Here is a 20662-nt window from a genome sequence, read left to right as displayed (position 1 = left end):
ACTCAATTCCAGCAGTGTAAAGCATTCTTGAAAGGATCAGTAGTTATATTTAATTCCATTTAGATACATTAGCAATGGTGTCTTTAATGGATAAATTCTAAGATATATAGTCCAGGAAAAAAAATTGTCTTTTCACTGTAAACATAATTAAAGCTACTAATAAAATCTGTATTAGAGTCCAAAATTTTACCAGGACTTTTCAGTCATGTAGTTAAAAGGTTGGATAGCAATCAGAATAGTACAAGTGTATGCATTTTCATATATATATATATATATATTAATGCATTAGAATCCGATGCCAGTTGCAGCTTGCAGTATTTAAAATGTACTATGATTAGTGGCAGTGACATGAAGAGGAGTTCAAGGATATCTAGTATTATGTTGACTCATTTTGCTGTCAAACAGGACTTCTACAAGTGAAATGATAGTACTGAATCAGTAAAAAGGAGGAAATGTGTCTGGTAACTGACTTCAAAAGAAGTTTTGCTAAAGAAAACTCTATTTAACAAGGTCTTTGTAAAGAATTTAGTTGTTCTATTTCAAATGTCTTTAGCTGAAAATTTAAAAATTAGATTCATGAGGGCAGGCAATATACAAGAGTTGTCCGTGACAACAATAATATTTCCTCAAATTAATTCTGGAGGTGTATTTGTATGACACAATTTCCTTCTGGGGGAAAAAGTGCAGATGTATAAAGTGAGCACAATGTCCAACTACCTAAACCTATGTCCCTATCTCCTTATCAAACCATACAGTGTGACTATTTGCCAAACTCTTCCTCAAAGATACAAAAGAACCACAGTTTATAAATCAAAACAACATTAGACTATATTGACACGTTCTATCATATCTTAAGGAATCTATTCCAAGTTCCACATTGCCTATATCTGGCCTTTAACCTGTACAAACACATTTAAAGAATTTACACTGGAGCAGTTTATGCTTAAGGAAAAATAATTTGATCATCAATTTGGGATTCTTGAGAAGAGGGAAAGGAAAGATTGGGGGAGTAAGTAATATAGTTCTTTTGAGCATATCAGTAACTAAAAGTTTTAGTCACCCTGAAAAGCCAGTTCTGGACCAGTGAGTATGAGAGGGCAAATAAAAGTTACATTATTTCCTACTGAAAACATTTTCTAAAACTATCTCTTGGATGATAGCCATGCCAGTAATCAGAGAAAATGTTTCAATCTAGGCAGTTTCTTCTGACATTTTTTTTCCTAGCCTGTAATGGAATAGAATCATAGAAACATTATCCAAGATCATAGAGCTCAACCTTTGACCAAAGACCACCATGTCAACTCAAGCATGGCACTAAGTGCCAAGTCATTTCTTTGAAAACTTTCAGGAATGGTGACTTCACAAATTCCCTGGGCAGCCTGTTCTAATTCTCAATATCTGAGAAAATTCTCCCTTCTAAAACATACAACAAAAAAAGGAAGAACTGTATTTTTAATTACACATATTTGTGCAGCTATGGCATGCATTTGAAATATAAACCATTGAAACCATGCATTTGAATTATTGTGAAAAATTATGTGCCAAGACTAAACCAGTAAAAAAAACCCCTAAATTTCAATCCCCCTTTCTTTTAGACTAAAATGAATAATAATTTTTATACAATTACCTAGTACAGGAAAGCAGAAGTGCTTAAAATTATATTCATGACTAATATTGAAATTGCAATTACTAAAATAACATATATAGAATAGACTAGATTTAGGGTCAAAATCAAAAATCACTGAAATCCTGGATCCAGGTTTAACTCCATAGACAGTCAAGATTTCTATTCCAATACTGTGCATATTACTTAATTTTTCTGTGTCTTGGGTCTTAGCATCAGAATGCTAAATCCATTGTACTGCTGTTTCAGCATAACCAGCTGTGACTGAAGAGCAAGGCAATAATCAGCTGTATTGTTTTCCTTAAATATGCTAAGCAAGCACAGCAGAGCTTGGGTGTGAACATCTTTTATAGCTGCAAATAGCCAATCCAAATTCAGCTTATTTCCAGTAACAATTCTTTTCTAATAAAGGCTTTGCAGTACTGCAGTGAAAAAAGCCCTCTACCCATCTCATACAGTTCCACAAGAGAATCAATGTGCTACTAAAGTTCAGAAAAGACCTGCAGCTCATGGAACAGTTTTGATCTTGAAGATCACCATACCAAGATGACAAAAACCTCTTTTCATGCCACCTGAGTATTTATCAGATGCAGCATACAACAGCTAGAAGAAAAACAAAAATATAAAACTCAGAGTCCTGTCCATCCTTTCCTCACCTTTGCATCTAATGTGTGGAAAGGTAAGAACAAATAGCATAATTGAAGAAAATGCTGAAAATTAAGACAACATTCTGCCCTATTAATATATTATATTTGTCACCTTTTCTGGTTTCTGGCTACTTTTGACACTTATATATGTCAAATACTCTATTATGATATACCTGATTTGAAATGCTGTTGTTATTCTATTTTCTAAACATGCTTTTTTGAACATTTTTTTAAGTTTTATGATTAATTCAGTATTATGATGGTTACAGCAATAAGGAGTAACAGTTCTGGGCATTTCAAAGTAATTTTCATAATTGTATGGATTACTATCCCTCAAGTGGCTGATCTATGAGCAGTGCAGGTTAATGAGGGTGAAGAGTGAAAAGAAAAGATATGCTACAATCAAAGGATAAAAGATCCATGTCAGGATCCATGATAAAAGAAGCAGTAGAACAAGTTAGCAATTCCTAGACACACAACAGAAGTATTGCTATTGTATCAAACTATACAAAGCTGAATAAAAAACACTGCCCACTATAAATCAAAATCCACTTAGTTTGAAAAGATGCGTAGACGGACATCCTCAGATGGAATTTAAACCAGCTTAGCACATTTGTTCCTGGAAGCAAAATCAGCTTCATTTTTGCTTTTAAAAAAAGGAATTGGTAAGAGTGCAAGAGATAAGAAAAGCTCAGCAATTGAAGCTGAAATGAATTAAGACAATAATGTTTTAACTGAGAGTGGCACAGAGCAATTCACAAATGAACTGGCATCACAAGTATATTTCAGTGTTCTCCCAACCAGAGGACAAAATATGTAATACTGAAATAAGAGTAAAATTTTACTTCAGTTTGGATAAATCTTAAATGTATGCCCCATACAAGAATGGGAAACTGATCTTGTTTCAATTTTCCTCTTTTCATTTTTCATTTAGTTTTCCTGTCACATATTTTTGTATTTGGGCATAATAAAAAATTTTCCAGACTTAATGAAAGAAGCAATTCTTTGGATCAAAAGTTCCCTAGATATTTCTTCTGTAAGATGTAAGTTCTTAAGTTTATTCAAATCCACAAAAGCAAAAAAAAAATTAAAGCACTATCTGGAATATATTCATTGTTATAGCTTCTGTAAATATTACCCCCACTTCTGTTCCTTAGAAAAACAGAAAATAGAAAAATACTATTTATTCTAGAAAAACACCATAAAGTACCTTATGGATTTTGAAAATTTATCTATATTAAATTCATAGATTTATTTTTGTAATGTAATATTGAGTCTTGTTGCAGTAAGTCTAAATCCAATTATTATATGCCAAAATATGGGTGAGAGTTGTATTAAAGGTTTTCCTGAAAGATGGGCTAGAATCATGCATTTTGTTAACTTGTTAACATTTACTGTGATTTTCAAAAAATTAATAAAAATCTGTATAGAATTATTCTCAAAGAACAATTACAGGCCCATTCACCAGAAAATAATAACAGAATTTAAATCTTTTTCTTCAGACAACTAGCTAAATTCATTGCTAACATATGCATAAAGACTAAAAGAGCTTGAAGGTGAAACTTTAACTTCACAAGTCCTCCATACTGCTGATATAGTCATATAACACTAGACAAATATCTCTGAACTTTACAGAATAAATGTGCAATAACTGTCTTAGTAAAGGAATACACCAACCAGCTACATCCAAATACCACAATTAGATTTAGCACATAACTACTAATGGAGTCTTCACTTAAAACTACTGTCCACAGCACTTGAAACACTCTGAATTTAAGAGACACTATGGAATATGTAATCATTCAGGATAATATTTTTCATTGTCCAGATTTTTAGTGCTTTTATTCATTATAATTTAACCAAATTTGAATTTATTAAAAAAGGCTTAAAAGTCTATTTTCTTCAATAAAATTATTCAATAAAAGTGTTACAAATGCTGTAACATTTCTGAACTGGTGACTGAAAAGATGTTGAACAGAACTACATGCCATTCTAGTTTATACTCATGGGAAGCTTCAAGTCTGCTTTGTTCACATTGGAAAATATAACCCTTCTTTAGATCCTCTTAATTCACTCCACTAAAGCAACACAAAATGACTATTAATTGATAATGCACAAATTAGAAATGAACAAGCACAGTTCCATTTAACATTCTGTGCTAAGCTATACCACCCCAGTCTCTATATTTGATATGATTTACACCCAAATTTATTTATTTGAAGAAAAGGTACCGACCTAGTCCTTCAAAAGCAATCAGTAGTCTGAATTCTGCATCTGCTTCATAGAACCAGAATAAATGTTAGCTAGAACTGCACAAGTCAAAACATTATAAATATACAAAAGTACAAACAGATGCAGTTTTCATCTATACATAATATAAATATAAATCAAATTTGAGAAATTAGTATCAATAACAGTTGAGCAACTTAATATTCATTTATAATTTAATGTTTCTGCACATTTGATAGAGACATTATCCAGAACCAGTGGCAGTTAATAGTCATGATAGAGACCTTTGAAAGTCACCCCTACCTGCCTTTTCTCTTTCTATTCTGTCTAGGAAGATCAATATGAAAAGAATGGTGTTGAAAAAAAAATAAGAATAAAAATTAATAATATTTTAAAAAAGAAAACACAAACCAACAACACCCAGAAAAAAACACCAACAAACCACCTAACTCATGTGATGGATTTTCCATAGCTTTTCAAGGACACCAGCTATTTTGTTCTAACCTAAATATTCCTAGCAGAGGCCTTTCTGCTACAGTTTTGAATATGTGTCTAACTATTCTCTAACATAAAGGATAATTTATTTGTTTCCTTTTGCAAGACTTTTTTGTCCACTTCCACTACAGAAAAGTAATGTTCTTAGAGTCTTCTCCCAGAATATATTTTACTTAACCTCTGATGTGGAGAATCCTCATCTTTCCTGAGATATGTTGCAAAGAGCAATGTAATAAAATGAGACTCTGTTTTTATGTGCAGATGAAATTTTAATTACCCAGGAATTTCTTACACATGGAATTTCAGATCAGACACCTGAGTTCAATGTTATGTTTTCTTTCTCATAATGCCTTTGTTGGATTATCCACAATGTGACCAAGTCTTATGATTGAGAGAGAACCATTAAAATACTTTAACACAAATTATATTTTCTAGAATATTGTAACTTCTGAGACTGCCACCTGCATATGTAATTTATATGCTCTTCACATGAGAAAATTAACCTTGCAAGTCTATCTTTTCAGTAAGCTGCAACCAATCTATTTATGTTTATTACTCTTACTTTGCATCCATTTGACAGTTTCATAAAGTACCTATGATTCTAATTTGCATATATGAATGTCAACTTGAACAGTTTGGTTTTCTTAACTCAATACTCATCACATCAGCTGGGTTTTTTTCTTGCCCACAAGGCACACTGGCCTGGCAAAAAAAAGTTTTACATTATTTGTTCCTGATAAAGGAAAACTCACAGTTTCAGCCAATTTAAGACTTTTAGACATTTTTAGAGCTTACAAGTAAACAGGATTCTTTTTCCCAGGAAGAGAAATTCAGTTAACTGGTCTACTTAAAACAACAACAACCTAAACAAAACAAACCAACAAGAACAAAAAAATCCAGCCCAACCAATCAACCAGAAAAACAAACAAAAAAAAACCCCAAACAAAACAAAGCAAAACAAAACACTCCAAACCAACAAGAACAAAAACAAACCAAAACCAATAAAACAAAGCCCAATTAACAAATTCATACTGCAACTTCACTTTATTCTATCCAATTTTAAGCAAGTTCCATGTCAGGAAGGAAGTTGTTTGGAATAGGTGGATGATTTAGATGTTAATTAAAGATAAGGAAAGAGGATAAGTGTATTTCAAAATCTGGAAAATATCAAAGTTGGGATGCACCTGAGCTTGCCTACTTTACCCAAACTTCTCAAATGTTGTCTACTATCCATATTCTCAAAGGTAATTTTTAACTGAAGATCACCTCATTTAAGGCTTTTCAGAAGTCTCTTATCCAATGTCCTTCTATACTTCCTTTCCCAGCAAACACCTAGTTTGAGATATTTGTTGATATTAAAATACTGCCTGTGGTTAATTTTGTTAGATGATTCTAGATGGATGGGAAGCAAAACCTTGTCTCCTTAATTTTAATAGCTTAGTGATTGTTTTGGATCTTGTTTCACAGCAATTCAAATCACAATAACAGTACTCCTTTGTGCTTTCTTTCATCTACTCCCAGCAAACACCTCCTACTGTACTGTGGACTGAGCACCCCAGATTATCTTCAAGAAATTTCATCTTATTTCTGCCAGTCATCTATTCTTGACCAAACTTTTCCCTTCAAAAATATCAAGATTTCAAAACTGAAATACATTATACTTCATGCCAACCCTGTCAGTTTATAAGTTTCTGATATAGATGACCAAATTTAAGTCCTGTCTTCTAAACTGGGGTGAAATGCACTGTTATTACAACAGTTTCAAACCTTCAAATATAGCATTCTCAACTCTCATTCCTTCTCTCTCAGAACAGATTACTGTTATATAAATTTGTTTAGAAAGGAGAATAACTTTTCACATAAATTGACATGCTACTTAATTCATTCATCTAGAAGCAGAGACAACCAGGCCTTTTCAGACCAACTGATTTTCTTTGTCTTCTCAGTTGCCAGTTACCTCAAATATCTTAAAAACTTTTCCTCATTTTTATAGTGCACTACATATATTCTCCTTAAAGAGAAATTTGCCCCTAGCCAAAACTCACTTTGAATCACTTAGAAGCTTTTTCTCCTTAACCCTTTAGCAATATTGCCCACTTGCCATCATCCCACATCCATGTCACCCACAAGATATCTCATTTTCCTTAGTTTAAAATTATATTAACTACAAAAGAGGGTGTCCTTCAGCAGTCCTTCAGTACAGGGTAAAACAAAAAACCATAACAAACCACAAGATGTAAGTTATCAGGAAATAAGATAACATTTCTTATTTAGAAAAATAGAATAGAATAATTCAATTGGAAGGGACATACAACCATCATCTTGTCCAAATACCTAACCATTTAAGGGCTGAACAAGTAAAAGCAAGTTGAAGTCATTGTCCAAATGCCTCTTAAACACAAACAGGCTTGGGGGCACCAACCTTCTCTCTGGGAAGTCTGTTACAGTGTTTGACCAACCTCTTAATAAATAAGTAAATATTTCCTAATTTCAAGTCTGTACCTCCCCTGATGAAACTTTGCACCATTCCACGTGTTCTGTCACTGGATATCAGGAGGAAGAGATTAGCATTTCTCTCTCTCTGCTTCCCCTCCTCAGGAGGCTGGAGAGAGCAATGAAGTCACCCTTCAATCTCCTTTTCTCCCAACCCCACAAGCCCACAGTCCCCATAGGACATCATGCCTCCCAGCCCTTTTACCAGCTTTGTTGGCCTACTCAGGACACATTCAAGTACCTTAATAATATTTTTAAATAGTGGGGGCCAGAACTGTACATAAAATCAAGGTGAGGCCAAAATAACACCAAATACAGTGGGAACTGGATAATGGGAATTTTAATACTGGTCCCAAGAAATAAATTGTCATTTTATTAAAAATCAATGGGACCTGCTACTAGAGTGAATATATCAACAAAATGTGATTTTTCAACTTCCTTCATTTCAGTTAAAGCACAAGATTCAGTACTAAAGACCAACACAAAACATTTTTATTTCTTAATTTTTCAGCATTTACTTTGGCTTCTGTTCATAGATGTAACAGATTTTTGGTGTCTATACTCATCCACTCAAGACCAAAACAAAAGTTAATTAAGAAAAAACATCCAGAACCCTGTTTATATCAACTTATTCTGTTGGTATATAAAAGTATCAATATATTGATATCTATACAAGTGCCACTATAATTTAAAAGCTCATCATCTAACTATTCATGTATTTTTTCCTTTTTTTTAAGTTGTCTGAGATTCACAAACTTATTTACAGTTTGTCTGGTCTGTTTGCTTTAGCACAGAGATTAGAATATGTACTTGAAATTAAGTTACTGCTTTGAGACCAATTAAATCCATTAGGACATGCAGCTGACGAACATTTTGTCATTTTTTCACTTTTCTTTCTTAAAGACAATTGACTGTAGCAAATCTGCAAATCTGAAAGGACTTAATTAGTGTCCAGGGACAGTTTAGTGGAATTTAATTAACAAAGAGACCAAAATTACTTTAAGGAGGGAGAAAAAGTAACCAGCTTCTCATTAAATCTTGGAGTTTTTTTGGATTTGGGGTTTTGGGTTTGTTTGTTTTCTTTTTGCAGGGGGAAGGTATTGCTGGGGGTTTTTTTTGTTTCTGTATTTGTTTTTTAACATGAAATATTAGTTAAAAGGAATATACTTTTCCATTTAAAGTAATCAAAGGATGCAATCTTTATTTTTTTTTTAGTAAGAAAAATGTTTTAGAGCCCCACTACAATATTTTTGCTTTTACAACCAATGGGCTGCATTTAAAAAAAAAGTCTTGAGAGATAGGAGAAAAAAAAAGGAAATTAAATCATAGAAGGTAGCAGAAAGTAGCTATTATTTAATGAAAAAAAAAATTCAAACAATGAAAGCAAGTACAGGACTATTAAAACAGAGATCCACATAAAAAAGACACACATTTCTAATTCTATGAAAGAAAAAACTCATCTACATAGTGCCACAATACCTACTCCATAAAATACTACCAGGGCAGAGGCCTTATTATAATATTAAAACCTTTGTCCATTCTATGTTCATTTTTATTTCTATTACTATACTCCCACTGCAAAAAACACCATCTCTTCTTACTGAGTCCAGGTAGAATTAACCTTTCTAGTTAATTTATCTACTTCATCTCATTTGTATAGTCTTGAGTCTTCTTTATTACACTGCACTCAATCTGATCTTTGCTCACTCCCCTGTTATTGATCATATCCCTCTAGAAGCTTCTCTGTACCTATTTCATCATGGCACAAACCTCTATTTTCTCCTGCAGCAAGCTGTCCTGCATTCCTCATTCCAGACTCCTGAACACGAGGTGTGTCTGATCAGCACAGAACAAAACAGTATTCTGAGGCTCAGTCTGATATGAGGAGCAATAGCTGTACTGTATATGATGAATATCTTCTCTGACTTAGCCACTTCTGCATCATAAAGCAGGCTCTGGTTGCTACCCATAAGTGCATTAGAAATAACTTATGCCTTTTCTCAAATTAGGAGTAAGATGTACAGATATTCGTTCTCTGAGAATACAGGCAGAATGCTTCAATGAGGGACACAACAAACTAATGGCCTCTCTTACTAGTAATTTCTTGGATTATTACAAAGAGAAACTGGGATTCTAAATTTTCTCTTATTTTGAATTGGGCTCTAAACAAGCACTGACTTCCCCTGTACCACCTTCATACTGCCCAAGCTCAAACTAAATTAGATCCAGACCAAATACAATATCTATTTTATACAGCTCATAGAATCATAAAATTATTTGGGTTGGAAGGAACCTTAAACACCATCTAGTTATAATTCTATCCTCAGAGGCAGGGACAGCTCATTAACTTTTTGAAGGCAGCTACTCTGTGTATTGAAAGGCACAACAAAACCAATATGGAAGAGTGCATCTACACTTCCATGGATCAGCCACATAAATGGCTTTTCTTCATACAAGGTGGGAACATAGAGTTGGACACAGTGGTGGCGTCCAGGGGCAGCTGAACTGTGCATTTTAGCATAACTCTGGGAGTGATGCCAGAGTTAACATGGCCTTTTACTGGCTACAGAGTGTCAAATAGCCACACAGCTTTTACCATTTGTTTTTACTCTAGAGGACATATTCCACACTGAGGAGCAGAAGAGCATAGACACAATTTATTTATTTTTTAACTCTGAAGCAGACGAGATGTCTCTCCTTTACTATTACAAAACTTTACCAATTCATTATAGCCCTAACATTTAAGGACATAAACACATTTTTAGAAATATAAATAGTTAACTAGATACATGAAATCATGCTCTCCCTCAGAGTCAACCTACAATCTTGCAGGACTTTGGCATAGGGGAAAGCCCTCATAATTTATTGGAGAAAAATTTAGACTTAGTTTATGCATGCTTTATACTTTTTCTTCCTCTCTATAATAAAAGTATTAATTCCTTTTGCATCTATGTTTACAATAATAATAACAATAAAAATACATAAAGCAAATATGAATCTCCTAAAAATAAAAGTTTTAGTAATTAAATTATCACTGTAGTTGCTATACCAACATATTTTTGTCTTGATCAGGATGCCCTTTGAGGAATTGCCCATTCAGATAAAGGAAATCCATAGTTCTAAAATCATCATTAAAAAGGCATACATTATCATCCTAAAAAACCATTCAATAAAGAAGTGTAAAATGTGGGTGATGAAAAGAGAAACAAAGGAGAAAGGAATTAAGAATTATGTCCATTTTACACTAAGGCATCACTAATCAAATGGAAGAAACAGACAAAAACAGTGATAAATATTTTGTCTTCATTGCCTTCATTATATTGATTTGAAATAAAGTCTTAAATGGCACAAGTCATACACCACAATTTCTAAATCTTAGTTGAAACACTATATTCAGCTCCAGTCTTAGACTCACAACTGAATATTTGTCTTATCCTGTGATAGGATAATGATAGGAGAGAAACCCTTCCTAAGGTCAAGCAACCATTTCCTTCCAAAAGGTTCCTCTCCCCCTGCCTCAAAACCCACCAGTTTGCCCTTGAATTCCAGCAGATATAAAAATCTATTTCTTTAAGACTGATAGTTTCTCATAGCTAAGAGTTGTTCCTGTATGTACTTCAAAGGCAAGTGATGCTGTGGTCTTCCCAACAATGTCATTTGCTTTTGCAGTCCTGCAATTATCCATGGCAGTTGCTACTAACAAAGAGAATTTGACTCTTTTGAAAAGTAGAATTTAAATTCACTTAAAGCAGACACCACAAAAAAAAAAAGAAAGAGGATAACCTTTTTAAAACTGATTAATTTTTTTCTGCCTCTTCAGACAGAAATTGATTTCAAGGGAAAAACAAGAAGGTGCTGTAGATGAAATTACTGTTCACCCATGGGAACAGCTGCTATCATAACATGAAGGGTCTGACCACTCCAGAAAGAAATATCATTTTAAAGAGATTATATCCTGGAATAATTCTTTATGCTTTCCAAATCGACTAAATAACTCAGTCTACTAATTCATTGTGAAATTTATTTTAAAATTACGATAAAAGAGTTTATGTTTGGGGTTTTTTTTCTCTTTTAAATATTAAGAGTAATAATAAGTAGAACAAGTAGATCACAATATATACAAGAAAATCTTCTTTTTCATTTTCATGCCTACTTCTATTTATGTCCTGGCTTCAAAACATGCTTAATTGAGATCAGGTCTATCAAGGCTGTTAACAATATATCTCTGAACATGGAGAGATCATTAAACATGAAATATTTTTTTGTTAACTTTTTTTGGACAGAAGAAAATTACTTGAAAGCATTGAGCAAAGCAGTTTCAAAGTATTAAAACATACGAATTTTCTAACTGAATTAACTGTTTTAAGAGGTAACCTGCTATTGAAAAAATAGTAAGGCTCTAAATTATTTTAATCAAAGTGAAATATTTCCAATGTACACAAACCTAAATCAATAATTCTGTCACCATAACTTTTTTCTATCATCACATGGTTAAAATTTGAGGCTTTAACTTCCTTTCCTATTTCAGAACAATAATAATTTAAAAATTTAGAAAAAAGAGAGGGAAAAGAAAAAACAAGCTACATATTGCTTGTGTTGAATCTATAATGTTAAAATTTTATTTTAAAGCTTAAATCAAAAATTTTATTGCCCTAAACTTTTGGTAACATCAGCCAACAAACTTGTCATGGCACAGCCTGTAAACATCATTGCCTTGAATTTTTTTAAAAGGCATAAAGAAAAATATCAGTTATAATGACTTTTCTGCTACCTCCTCACCTTTTGGTAGCTATACATGCATCTTACCTAGGCAGGAACAGCAAGCAGGTGTTCTGTCCTGCTGCAGTAACTGCTGTTTATCCAGCAGAGTAAGCCTTCCCTACAGGTATCCTCACATGGTTCTTCGACCTTACTTTTTTTAATTTCAGATTTGGATAGAGAGGAGCATCATGTAATGAGCACATCAACAGCCTTCAGGTTCAATGAACCATGAGAAGAATTTGAGGCTCACTATGGTTTTTTCCTGACAATGACAGATCAACCAGCATGGAAGAACGTAGCAGCATTTCAAAGAAGATTTAATGTATCTTCTTTGGCCAAGTGCCTTCCTCATATCTTCCATTACAGTGATATTTTCCTCTTAACCAAGGTCTTATTTCAGACCACCACTAGCCCTCCAATAAAATATAAGTTTTGCAGCATTTTTCAAAGGTGCCACTGTCAAGGTGAAACCGAAAGGCAAAACAAATTTTAGCGTGACTAATGGAAAGGTAGTAACCCAGTATACTTCAGCTGGAAAGTTAGGAGTTCATTTTTAACACTTTTAATTCAAACTTCCAAACTTCCTTTAGTTTCACTTGTTAGGAGCTGAAAACAGGACTCCTTCTTCACTTCTATCTTAAAAAAATAGATAATAAAATTCCAAACAAATCAGTTTTCAAACTCAACCAACACCAGAAGCAGAACCAGAATGTACTTCAGGCTTTGTACTTCACTGGGCATACCACTGTATCTTTTAAATTACCGTGTATGTCTTCCAAGTTTAAGTAAAACCAAAAGAAATAGCTGATAGCAACTGTTAAGACACTGCAGAAAACACAGTGTGACCAACTTATTGACAGCTGTGAGCTCAAACACACAGAATTCAGCAACTGAAGCATACTTAGGAGAATATTTATGCTAATAAGTCCACATTATGGGTTATACGCTGCCTCACCAGTAAAATTCTTGCAAATTATAAAATATTTCTTACATTATGAACTATGAGTAGTGACAGCCTTCCTCCCTCTCTTTGTACATGTGAATAGATGAGCACATAGTCTGATACTGTGGCCTTACCAGTGCTGTCATCGTAAACAACAGTAACTGTTTTCCACTTGAAGAACTGCACAAGGTCAAGGATGGCGCGGCTGAGTGAAGAGAAATCCGGATAGAGGCTGACATAGAAGGAGTCCTTGTTGTCTGACACCTGATGTTTCCAGCGGGTCTGGATGTGCGGAACTCCCAGAGCGTTGCAGATGGACTGCACGGCGTTGGCCGAGGAGCTGTGGGATGGCCCGAAGATTGCTGCCACCCCAAGGGACAGCTGGTCGCAGGCTGAAGAGGAGACAGAAGTCTGTCAATGATGAGAGGAAAGAAGGCAGTGTGCCAGAAGGTATCGCACAATTCATAGTTAACAAAAGGCGCTCCATGAAACATGACTGTCTTACCGACAGAGCTCCCTTCTTGCATGACATTTTCGCTTGCACATTTCAATTTCAGAATATATTTCCAAGCTTTCATTACAAACTGATGAATATTGACTCTTAACATCTGAGTAGTGCTCAGCTGTGTTTATTAAACATTTCTATGTCAGCAGAAGTGACAAAGGCCAGCAATTGTGCATCTTTTTAAAAGTACTGACAGATTAAACAGGTTTGTGCTTAGCTGCATCTTACCTTTGGAAAAGGTCAAATAGGACAGTATCCTAGTCTAGGTTATTAAAGTGTTAACTTCTTCCTTGATTAATCAACACTATTTCTACTGAGATTCCTAATTACTCAGAAATTTTACATGTGCACAGAGTTAATTTCTTTAAAATGGACATTTGAGTTTCTATATCTGAAATAGGCGTGTTGGCTAGTACAATTTAAGGACCTACATTTTCCCTAAAATTAAATTGCCGTCTGTTAGTGGAAAAAAAATTAAGTGTCCCTTTTGAAAAACTAGAAATGCTCAGTTTTGCTATACTTGTATGAGTATATAAAACTTGCTCTGAGAGTCACTGGCATGGTACTGCTATAGTCAGGTGGCTCAGCTTCCTGTTTTCTGGTACAAGGTGGCCCTACCTGTACTGTTCATTAGCAGTCTTTGTTCTGTATCATCTCCCATAGCATGCTCCAGTATCATCTTGTTGAATATTTGTTAGGACATGCCAAAATGAAGGCAGGAAAAAATAGTCGATACTGAAGACCAGAGTTTTGGCCAATGCCCTGCTCCTGTCTCATTCACTACCACAGGCATAACCTTTATGAGTATATGCAGCTCTGTCTTCTAGGAAAACAACTTATTTGGTAGAGAGAAGTAATGAAAACCAAACTAGACATAAGTATTTATATGGGGTTTGATTAATTCTGTTACTACACCATCAATGATCTTGACAGCTGAGGAAGCAAGCAGTAGAAACACATCTCGCTGCATTGCTTTTCTCATCAATTCAAAATTAATTGTTGTGCACACTCTTTTCAACTTGATGAAAATATTGCCAAGTCTTTCAAGTGCATTCCAAAAACTATGCTGGCACACCTTTTTATTGCTGCAGAGCACCAGTGGTTTAAATAAACTTGTCAGACACACAGGATCTTCATTGCTATTCGGTGTGTTGCCTAAATGACTAGCTCAATAAAAAAACATTTATGCTAATATTGCCCTTCCTAAGAGTAATCAACAAGCTTTATGCAAATGTCAGTAAATGGGATCACTAACAACAGCAATAGCTACCAGATGGCTTTTCAATGGACTTATTTTTTTTCCCCTCTTTCTGAAATTTGAATAATGCAATGCTCTCACACGTGATTTAATATGGCACTGGTTCTATCAGATGCATACCAATTTTCCTAGAACACTGAGGGATATTTTGTTGCATTTGCATTATTCTTCACTGAGAAACAGTAGCTTGGAAATAACCTTGTCTTCAGGTTGCTTATTCCTATAGTACCTTTAAAAAGACATTAATATTTCATCTATTTTCAACTTCAAAAGTATGTGTTAATAAGGGGTCTAAACAGGCTATTTTTGATTCAGTGCCTGCCTACTCACTAATGGACATGATAATGAACCACAAAAATGAGTCAAATGCTTTAACTCCATTGTTAAAATTCTGCTTTGTATCCATCAAAGTAAAATGAACCATTTTGTGTTAACCTTTAGCCTTTGATTCTGAACTAAAGCACTGTGAGCACAAATGCAGTTGTCTGTATTGTGAATTGATGATGCAAAAAGCTATTAGTGCTAGAAGATTACACAGATTTTGATATAGTCTGAGCAGTTACAAATAGTGTTGTATTCTCATCCAAGATGCAAGTGGGAAAAATGAATATATGCAATCTATTCAGTATGTCTAATCAATAGCATGTTGCCATTCCAACTTCAGCTATTACAGTCTAACAAGAATTAGCAACATAATATTCAGGCTAGCAAACCCCAGACTAGGGATAAAAGTAGCTTATTTTTCTCAAGGAAGAATTCAAGAATTAAAGATCTCAGGAGAAATTTCTCTGCTGTCTACATCTTCCGTCAGGAATGGGGAGAAACTGTCTTATTAGATTTCACAGGTCAGAATGTGCAGGAGTCAGGAAGCAGTTGAATTTGGAAGGTGAGAAGGAAAAGAGAATGAAAGAAACAGAATTAAGATTCAGCCCCTTTATCCACAGTTGGCTGAGACGGAAAGGAAAGAGTAGTCTCTCTCGAAACCTGCTTTAGTCTACCATCCAAAACACTAGAATAACAACTCAAAGATACCCTATTAAAAGTGCATTTTTGCCTCTTTCTTCTCCCATACATGCTATACTGTAAAGAAACCACCTTGTTAGGCATAAATATTTAGCCTATAATTTTTCATAAATGAAAAGTGACCAATTTTCATGACAATTTTACATAATCATCTTTCAATGACCAAACTGTATGTATTTCTGTACAAATAAAGATACTCTCTTATCATGCCTAACAATATTCTATATTGAAATTATTTATTTGTCAAATAAACAGATAAAAGAGGTTAGCAAGATTAACTCTGTTGATCTGTAATAGTAAAAGTGGCAAAAATTTCCTCTCAGTTCTAGACTGAACATTTAATTAGTATTAAATTTCACTTTTAAGATGTCCTTCATGTACATTAATCATGACACAGGAGCTTTTCCTTACATATAATTTCTAATATTGTATCAAGTGTTTTCACTCTTCTTAGCCCACTCTAAAAAGTCCCTTATTGCATAAAGCTTTTTGTCTTTAATGCTTGGGGGAGACATGATGGGACCTGACCTCCAATTCTTTCACCCTTCTTATTGTCATGTTAAATACAGCATTCATATGAAATTTCCTCTTCAATTTATAAAAAAATGTTTTTATAATACAGTGCAAAATAACCTTACTGAATTTTGACATGAGGCTTTGTACTTTCTTCCGTAAATACTTATTGAAATTTTTGGTGTTTGCACTTTCTAGGAAACAGCAGTGGTGCAGAAACTTGTGCCTGTTGTCCCTGACTTGATTTTAGAACTTAGGGAAAATGTTCAAAATAAATTTTTACTCTAAATTCTTCTGTAAACATATAATTTCTAGTTATGAGGAAAAGGCTTAACTCATGCCGAGACAAGTATCTAACTGTGATAGTCTCAAGCACAGACTTAATACATAGGCTTATTTTTATGTCATGCTGGTATAAGATGCACAAAATTACAACGACCATTTCCCTTTTGAAGTCCATGATTAACTATATAAAGGTATTTGTGAAAATGTGCTTGAAGTGATTGAATGCTTAAAATTGAATCCCAGGTTCAGTAGAATTGGGAGGAACTTGGCATTTTGCTGAATAAATTTTGGAGATGGTGAGATTTCTCACTCCAAAGCAACTGGTCTCAGAAACACCCTAGTCACAATGTTTAGCAAAATTTATTTCAGATTTTAAATATTTAAGGGAAGAGATTTTAGATAGGGTTGGTGGGGGCAAAGGTGGCAATGTAATTGTCAAGCAGTTACCATTATAACATTAAATAAAGCAGCTCTTTAAGGTCAGTGACAAAAATGTCAGTCTCACTGCATAAGGCTTCACCAGATACACACTTTTTCAGGGAGTAAACCAAGTGAGCCTTAGTTCTTACTTTAAAAAACTAAATATGCAAAAAGTTACCTTTTTTGGATGCTTCAAAACTGTCATAGAGATTTATCTTTTGTGTGTCATATGTTAATGTGGTGTTTGGCAGAAGAGTTCTGTTTCTGTTGATTGTGTTCACAGCAAATCTGAAGGCTAATTCTTCTGCTCCCATTGGACCAGATTCCACACACTCAAAAATGCCTCCTGGAAGAGGGACAAAGACAAAACAAAACAAAAAACACGAGTCAGCAAAAAGGGCATAAAATAACATCTTTAATCATCCTTTTGGAAAAGATTCATCAGCCTGAAATATTTAATTTCATAAACCTGATACAATGCAACTCTTGATTTTAATGAGCTTTGAGTCAGGCAATAAATAAACCAGCAACAATTAGAACTTACCTTAAGGAAAACTTGTTGGTATTTTCCACTCAATACTCGTTTTGGTATTGTGAATAAAAAAAAATAGTGAACCATTACATATTAACCATAAAATTCAGAAGGAAAATAGGAGAGGGGTGAAGTATATTTAATTATTACATAACTATTACCTCTACTGTTACTATTTTATGCAGTTAAACTTGAAATGAATACATTTGTCCCTTCCAGATCTTCCACAACCTATGTGTGTGTGGCAGGTGGAAGGGAGACATGGATTCTTGCTTTCTACTTACAATACATTAGTAATGAACTCGACAGTTCACTGAAAATACAACATACAAAGGAGTTTAGAACTGGTTTGCCCTAAATTGCCTCCAGAAACTAAAATGTAGAGATATTTTAGCAGAATTGTTTCCCTGAACTGATAAATACGTTGAGCAAAAGGTTCAGATTTTGCTCTTTTGCCCTGAACTGCATGTAGATGCTAACTTCATTCTCAGTAAATAGAGGAATCCAAGAAACTACACCCTGAATAACCTCTATCCTGCAATGAAAGTATCCCCAAATAAGGCATGCTACCAGAGTAGGACATGTCCCAAATAATAACAATCTCTAGAACACTTTTGAGCCAATCTTCACCTTAAAAGAAGCAAATAAATTTGTGAGACAGTGCTGTGCTTCAGCTTTTCTCATTAATGAGATATCATTGTCCGCAGAATGTAAATTTATACATATTTTGGGGTAATATAATTTATTCTTGGATCTGGAAAGGCCAAGGGTACATGACAATAAAAGTTATTTGAGGATGTGTCTGCAGTTACATGGAATTCCTCAGAAAAATGACCAACACCTTTACAGTCCCTTCAGCACTCATTTTAACAGAGACCTGTCAATACCAATGGACAGACAGTGGCCATCATCACAGCATCACTAACTACAAGTCAGGTATTGTGTCTTTGAAAGAAATGCTAGTCATTCACTCTCTCCTCACTTGTATATTCATTTCCAAAGTAATGCTGCTACTTGGACTTTACTCTTTAAAAACATTTATTCAACACTGCTACTTTCTCAGCAAGAAGCTCTCAGAATCTGAATATCCAATGACTGGATCAAACTAAACTTCAAAAACTGCAGTCAGTTTGTAAACAGTCTTCTGAATAATCAAGCAGATGAGCTGCTGGTAAAGCAAAAAAATGTGTATGTACTATATACAGATAGTATTAAATATAAAAAATAATAATTTGCAAGTCTTCTTCCTCTTTCAACCCATTTCTCACTACAAAATTGAGGTGTTAACCTTTTTTTCCTGCAGATCAGCCTTTTAATTTCTGGCAAGAGCAATAGGAGCAGATGTTCATATAATATTACTTTAAAAGCACAAGCCTTAGCCACTGAGATAAGATGTGACTAATAATTATTTAAGAATTTGTCATTTTAAACTGGAAAAGAGGTAAAGATGGGAAAAGCAGACTCGTTAGAAAAAATTAAATATCAGGGTAAATCCAAAACGATTGAGCATGGAATATATACATGTGTATGCATAAAATCAGTAACCAATATTAACAAAACTGCAGAAGCTAAAGAAACTTAGTATTCAGTAAATACATAAGCCAAATACAATTTAAAAGGAAAAAAGACCATGTTTATTTACTCAAGAATGGAATATGAACATAAAAGGCAACTTACTTTAGAAGATAATGGATTGCTCTGTTCAGGGAAACAGATTCTAATAGACAAGGTTTTGTGCTGCTAGGACTTACAGAATCTAAATGTTGCAATTCAAATGGTGACATATAGGAGGATAGTATTTTGATTTGGGGAAAGCATTTTTAAATTGTTGCAGAAACTGGAAAATTAGTTAAATGATAAGTATAGATATTCAGATAAAATAAAAAGACATTTCCATAAACAAAATGAAAATTTAGATATATTTCATAGGCTTTCCTAAGGCATCTGGAGGGCACTTATTCAAATATATTTGAATAAACCAGTGTCACACAAACAATTACAAAATCCTAGTTATATCCTAAGCTAAATGGATTAATTAAAAGAAATAAACATTACAGTTTCTTTGTTCTCCTGAAGTTTTTACATTGGAAGCTTTCTTCTCTAATTTCCATGTGTCTGAAGTTCAGCACAACCTTCCTTCTTTATTCTTGCATTTTTCATTATGCTGATTTTTAAATCCTTGAGGCAGGGAATTCCCTGTCAAAGATTCAGCCACTACTCTCAACATTAATAAAATAAAACAAAAAGAGTGAGAGAGAAATTTTATTTTGACCTTGCCTATCTCCTCTGAGTGGCCATGATTTGTAATTACTCACATACACAATTCAGTGATTTCTTCCCTCATTTACTGACTTATTCTCTATCCCTGTGATAAAAAAACCCCAAACGTGGAATCATATGGTCTGTCTGTTTCAGGGTATATTTCCACTCCTAAGAAAATGAGAAGTAGAATAACCTGCTTCTGTTGTTCTATGATTAGGATATTTTGCTAGGAGGAAGGAAAACTTATTTTCTGCTCCTGAATATTTTCATATTTTGCATTAGGTAGACACTGAAATTAAAAATAAGAACCCTAGAGGAATATAAAGTAGACCATGTATTTGAAGATTCCTAGCTATTTTCTAAGCCATAGGTTGTCAAAAAATCCACTAGAGTCCTTTCATTTCAGTTTAGTAAAATATATAGTAAAGTATTTTGGATGCTGGCAGGTGTTCATTGTAACCCTCACACTAAGAAACCCAAATCATCAGTGCTCCATGTCCTACTATGCAAATATCCTAATATGCAAAATGACTAAAAATGCCAGGTTCCTCAGAATACAGCTTGGGCCAAGCTGATAGAGCACACAGGGCAGCACCATTGTTTAATACATCTAAATAGTTTAAATTGAACTCAACCACTAAGACCAGAAGCTCAGACAGACACACATCTGAA

At 34.1% G+C, this 20662-nt stretch overlaps 1 protein-coding gene across 2 annotated transcripts in view; it reads right to left on the bottom strand.

Moving 5' to 3' along the window:
* GRIK2 (glutamate ionotropic receptor kainate type subunit 2) overlaps nt 1–20662 on the bottom strand; it is a 356624-nt gene that overhangs the window by 222262 nt on the left and 113700 nt on the right. For both annotated transcript variants that reach the window (XM_056488408.1, XM_056488407.1), the window contains 2 exons: nt 17375–17542; nt 13327–13584 (listed from right to left, as the gene is read on the bottom strand). In XM_056488408.1, the coding sequence (XP_056344383.1) occupies nt 13327–13584; nt 17375–17542 (426 nt within the window). The remainder of the gene's footprint in view (nt 1–13326; nt 13585–17374; nt 17543–20662) is intronic.

This window comes from Oenanthe melanoleuca, chromosome 3 (genome assembly GCF_029582105.1).
Source record: "Oenanthe melanoleuca isolate GR-GAL-2019-014 chromosome 3, OMel1.0, whole genome shotgun sequence".
Classification (NCBI taxonomy): Eukaryota; Metazoa; Chordata; class Aves; order Passeriformes; family Muscicapidae; genus Oenanthe; species Oenanthe melanoleuca.
This window is presented reverse-complemented; position numbering and strand designations above follow the sequence as displayed.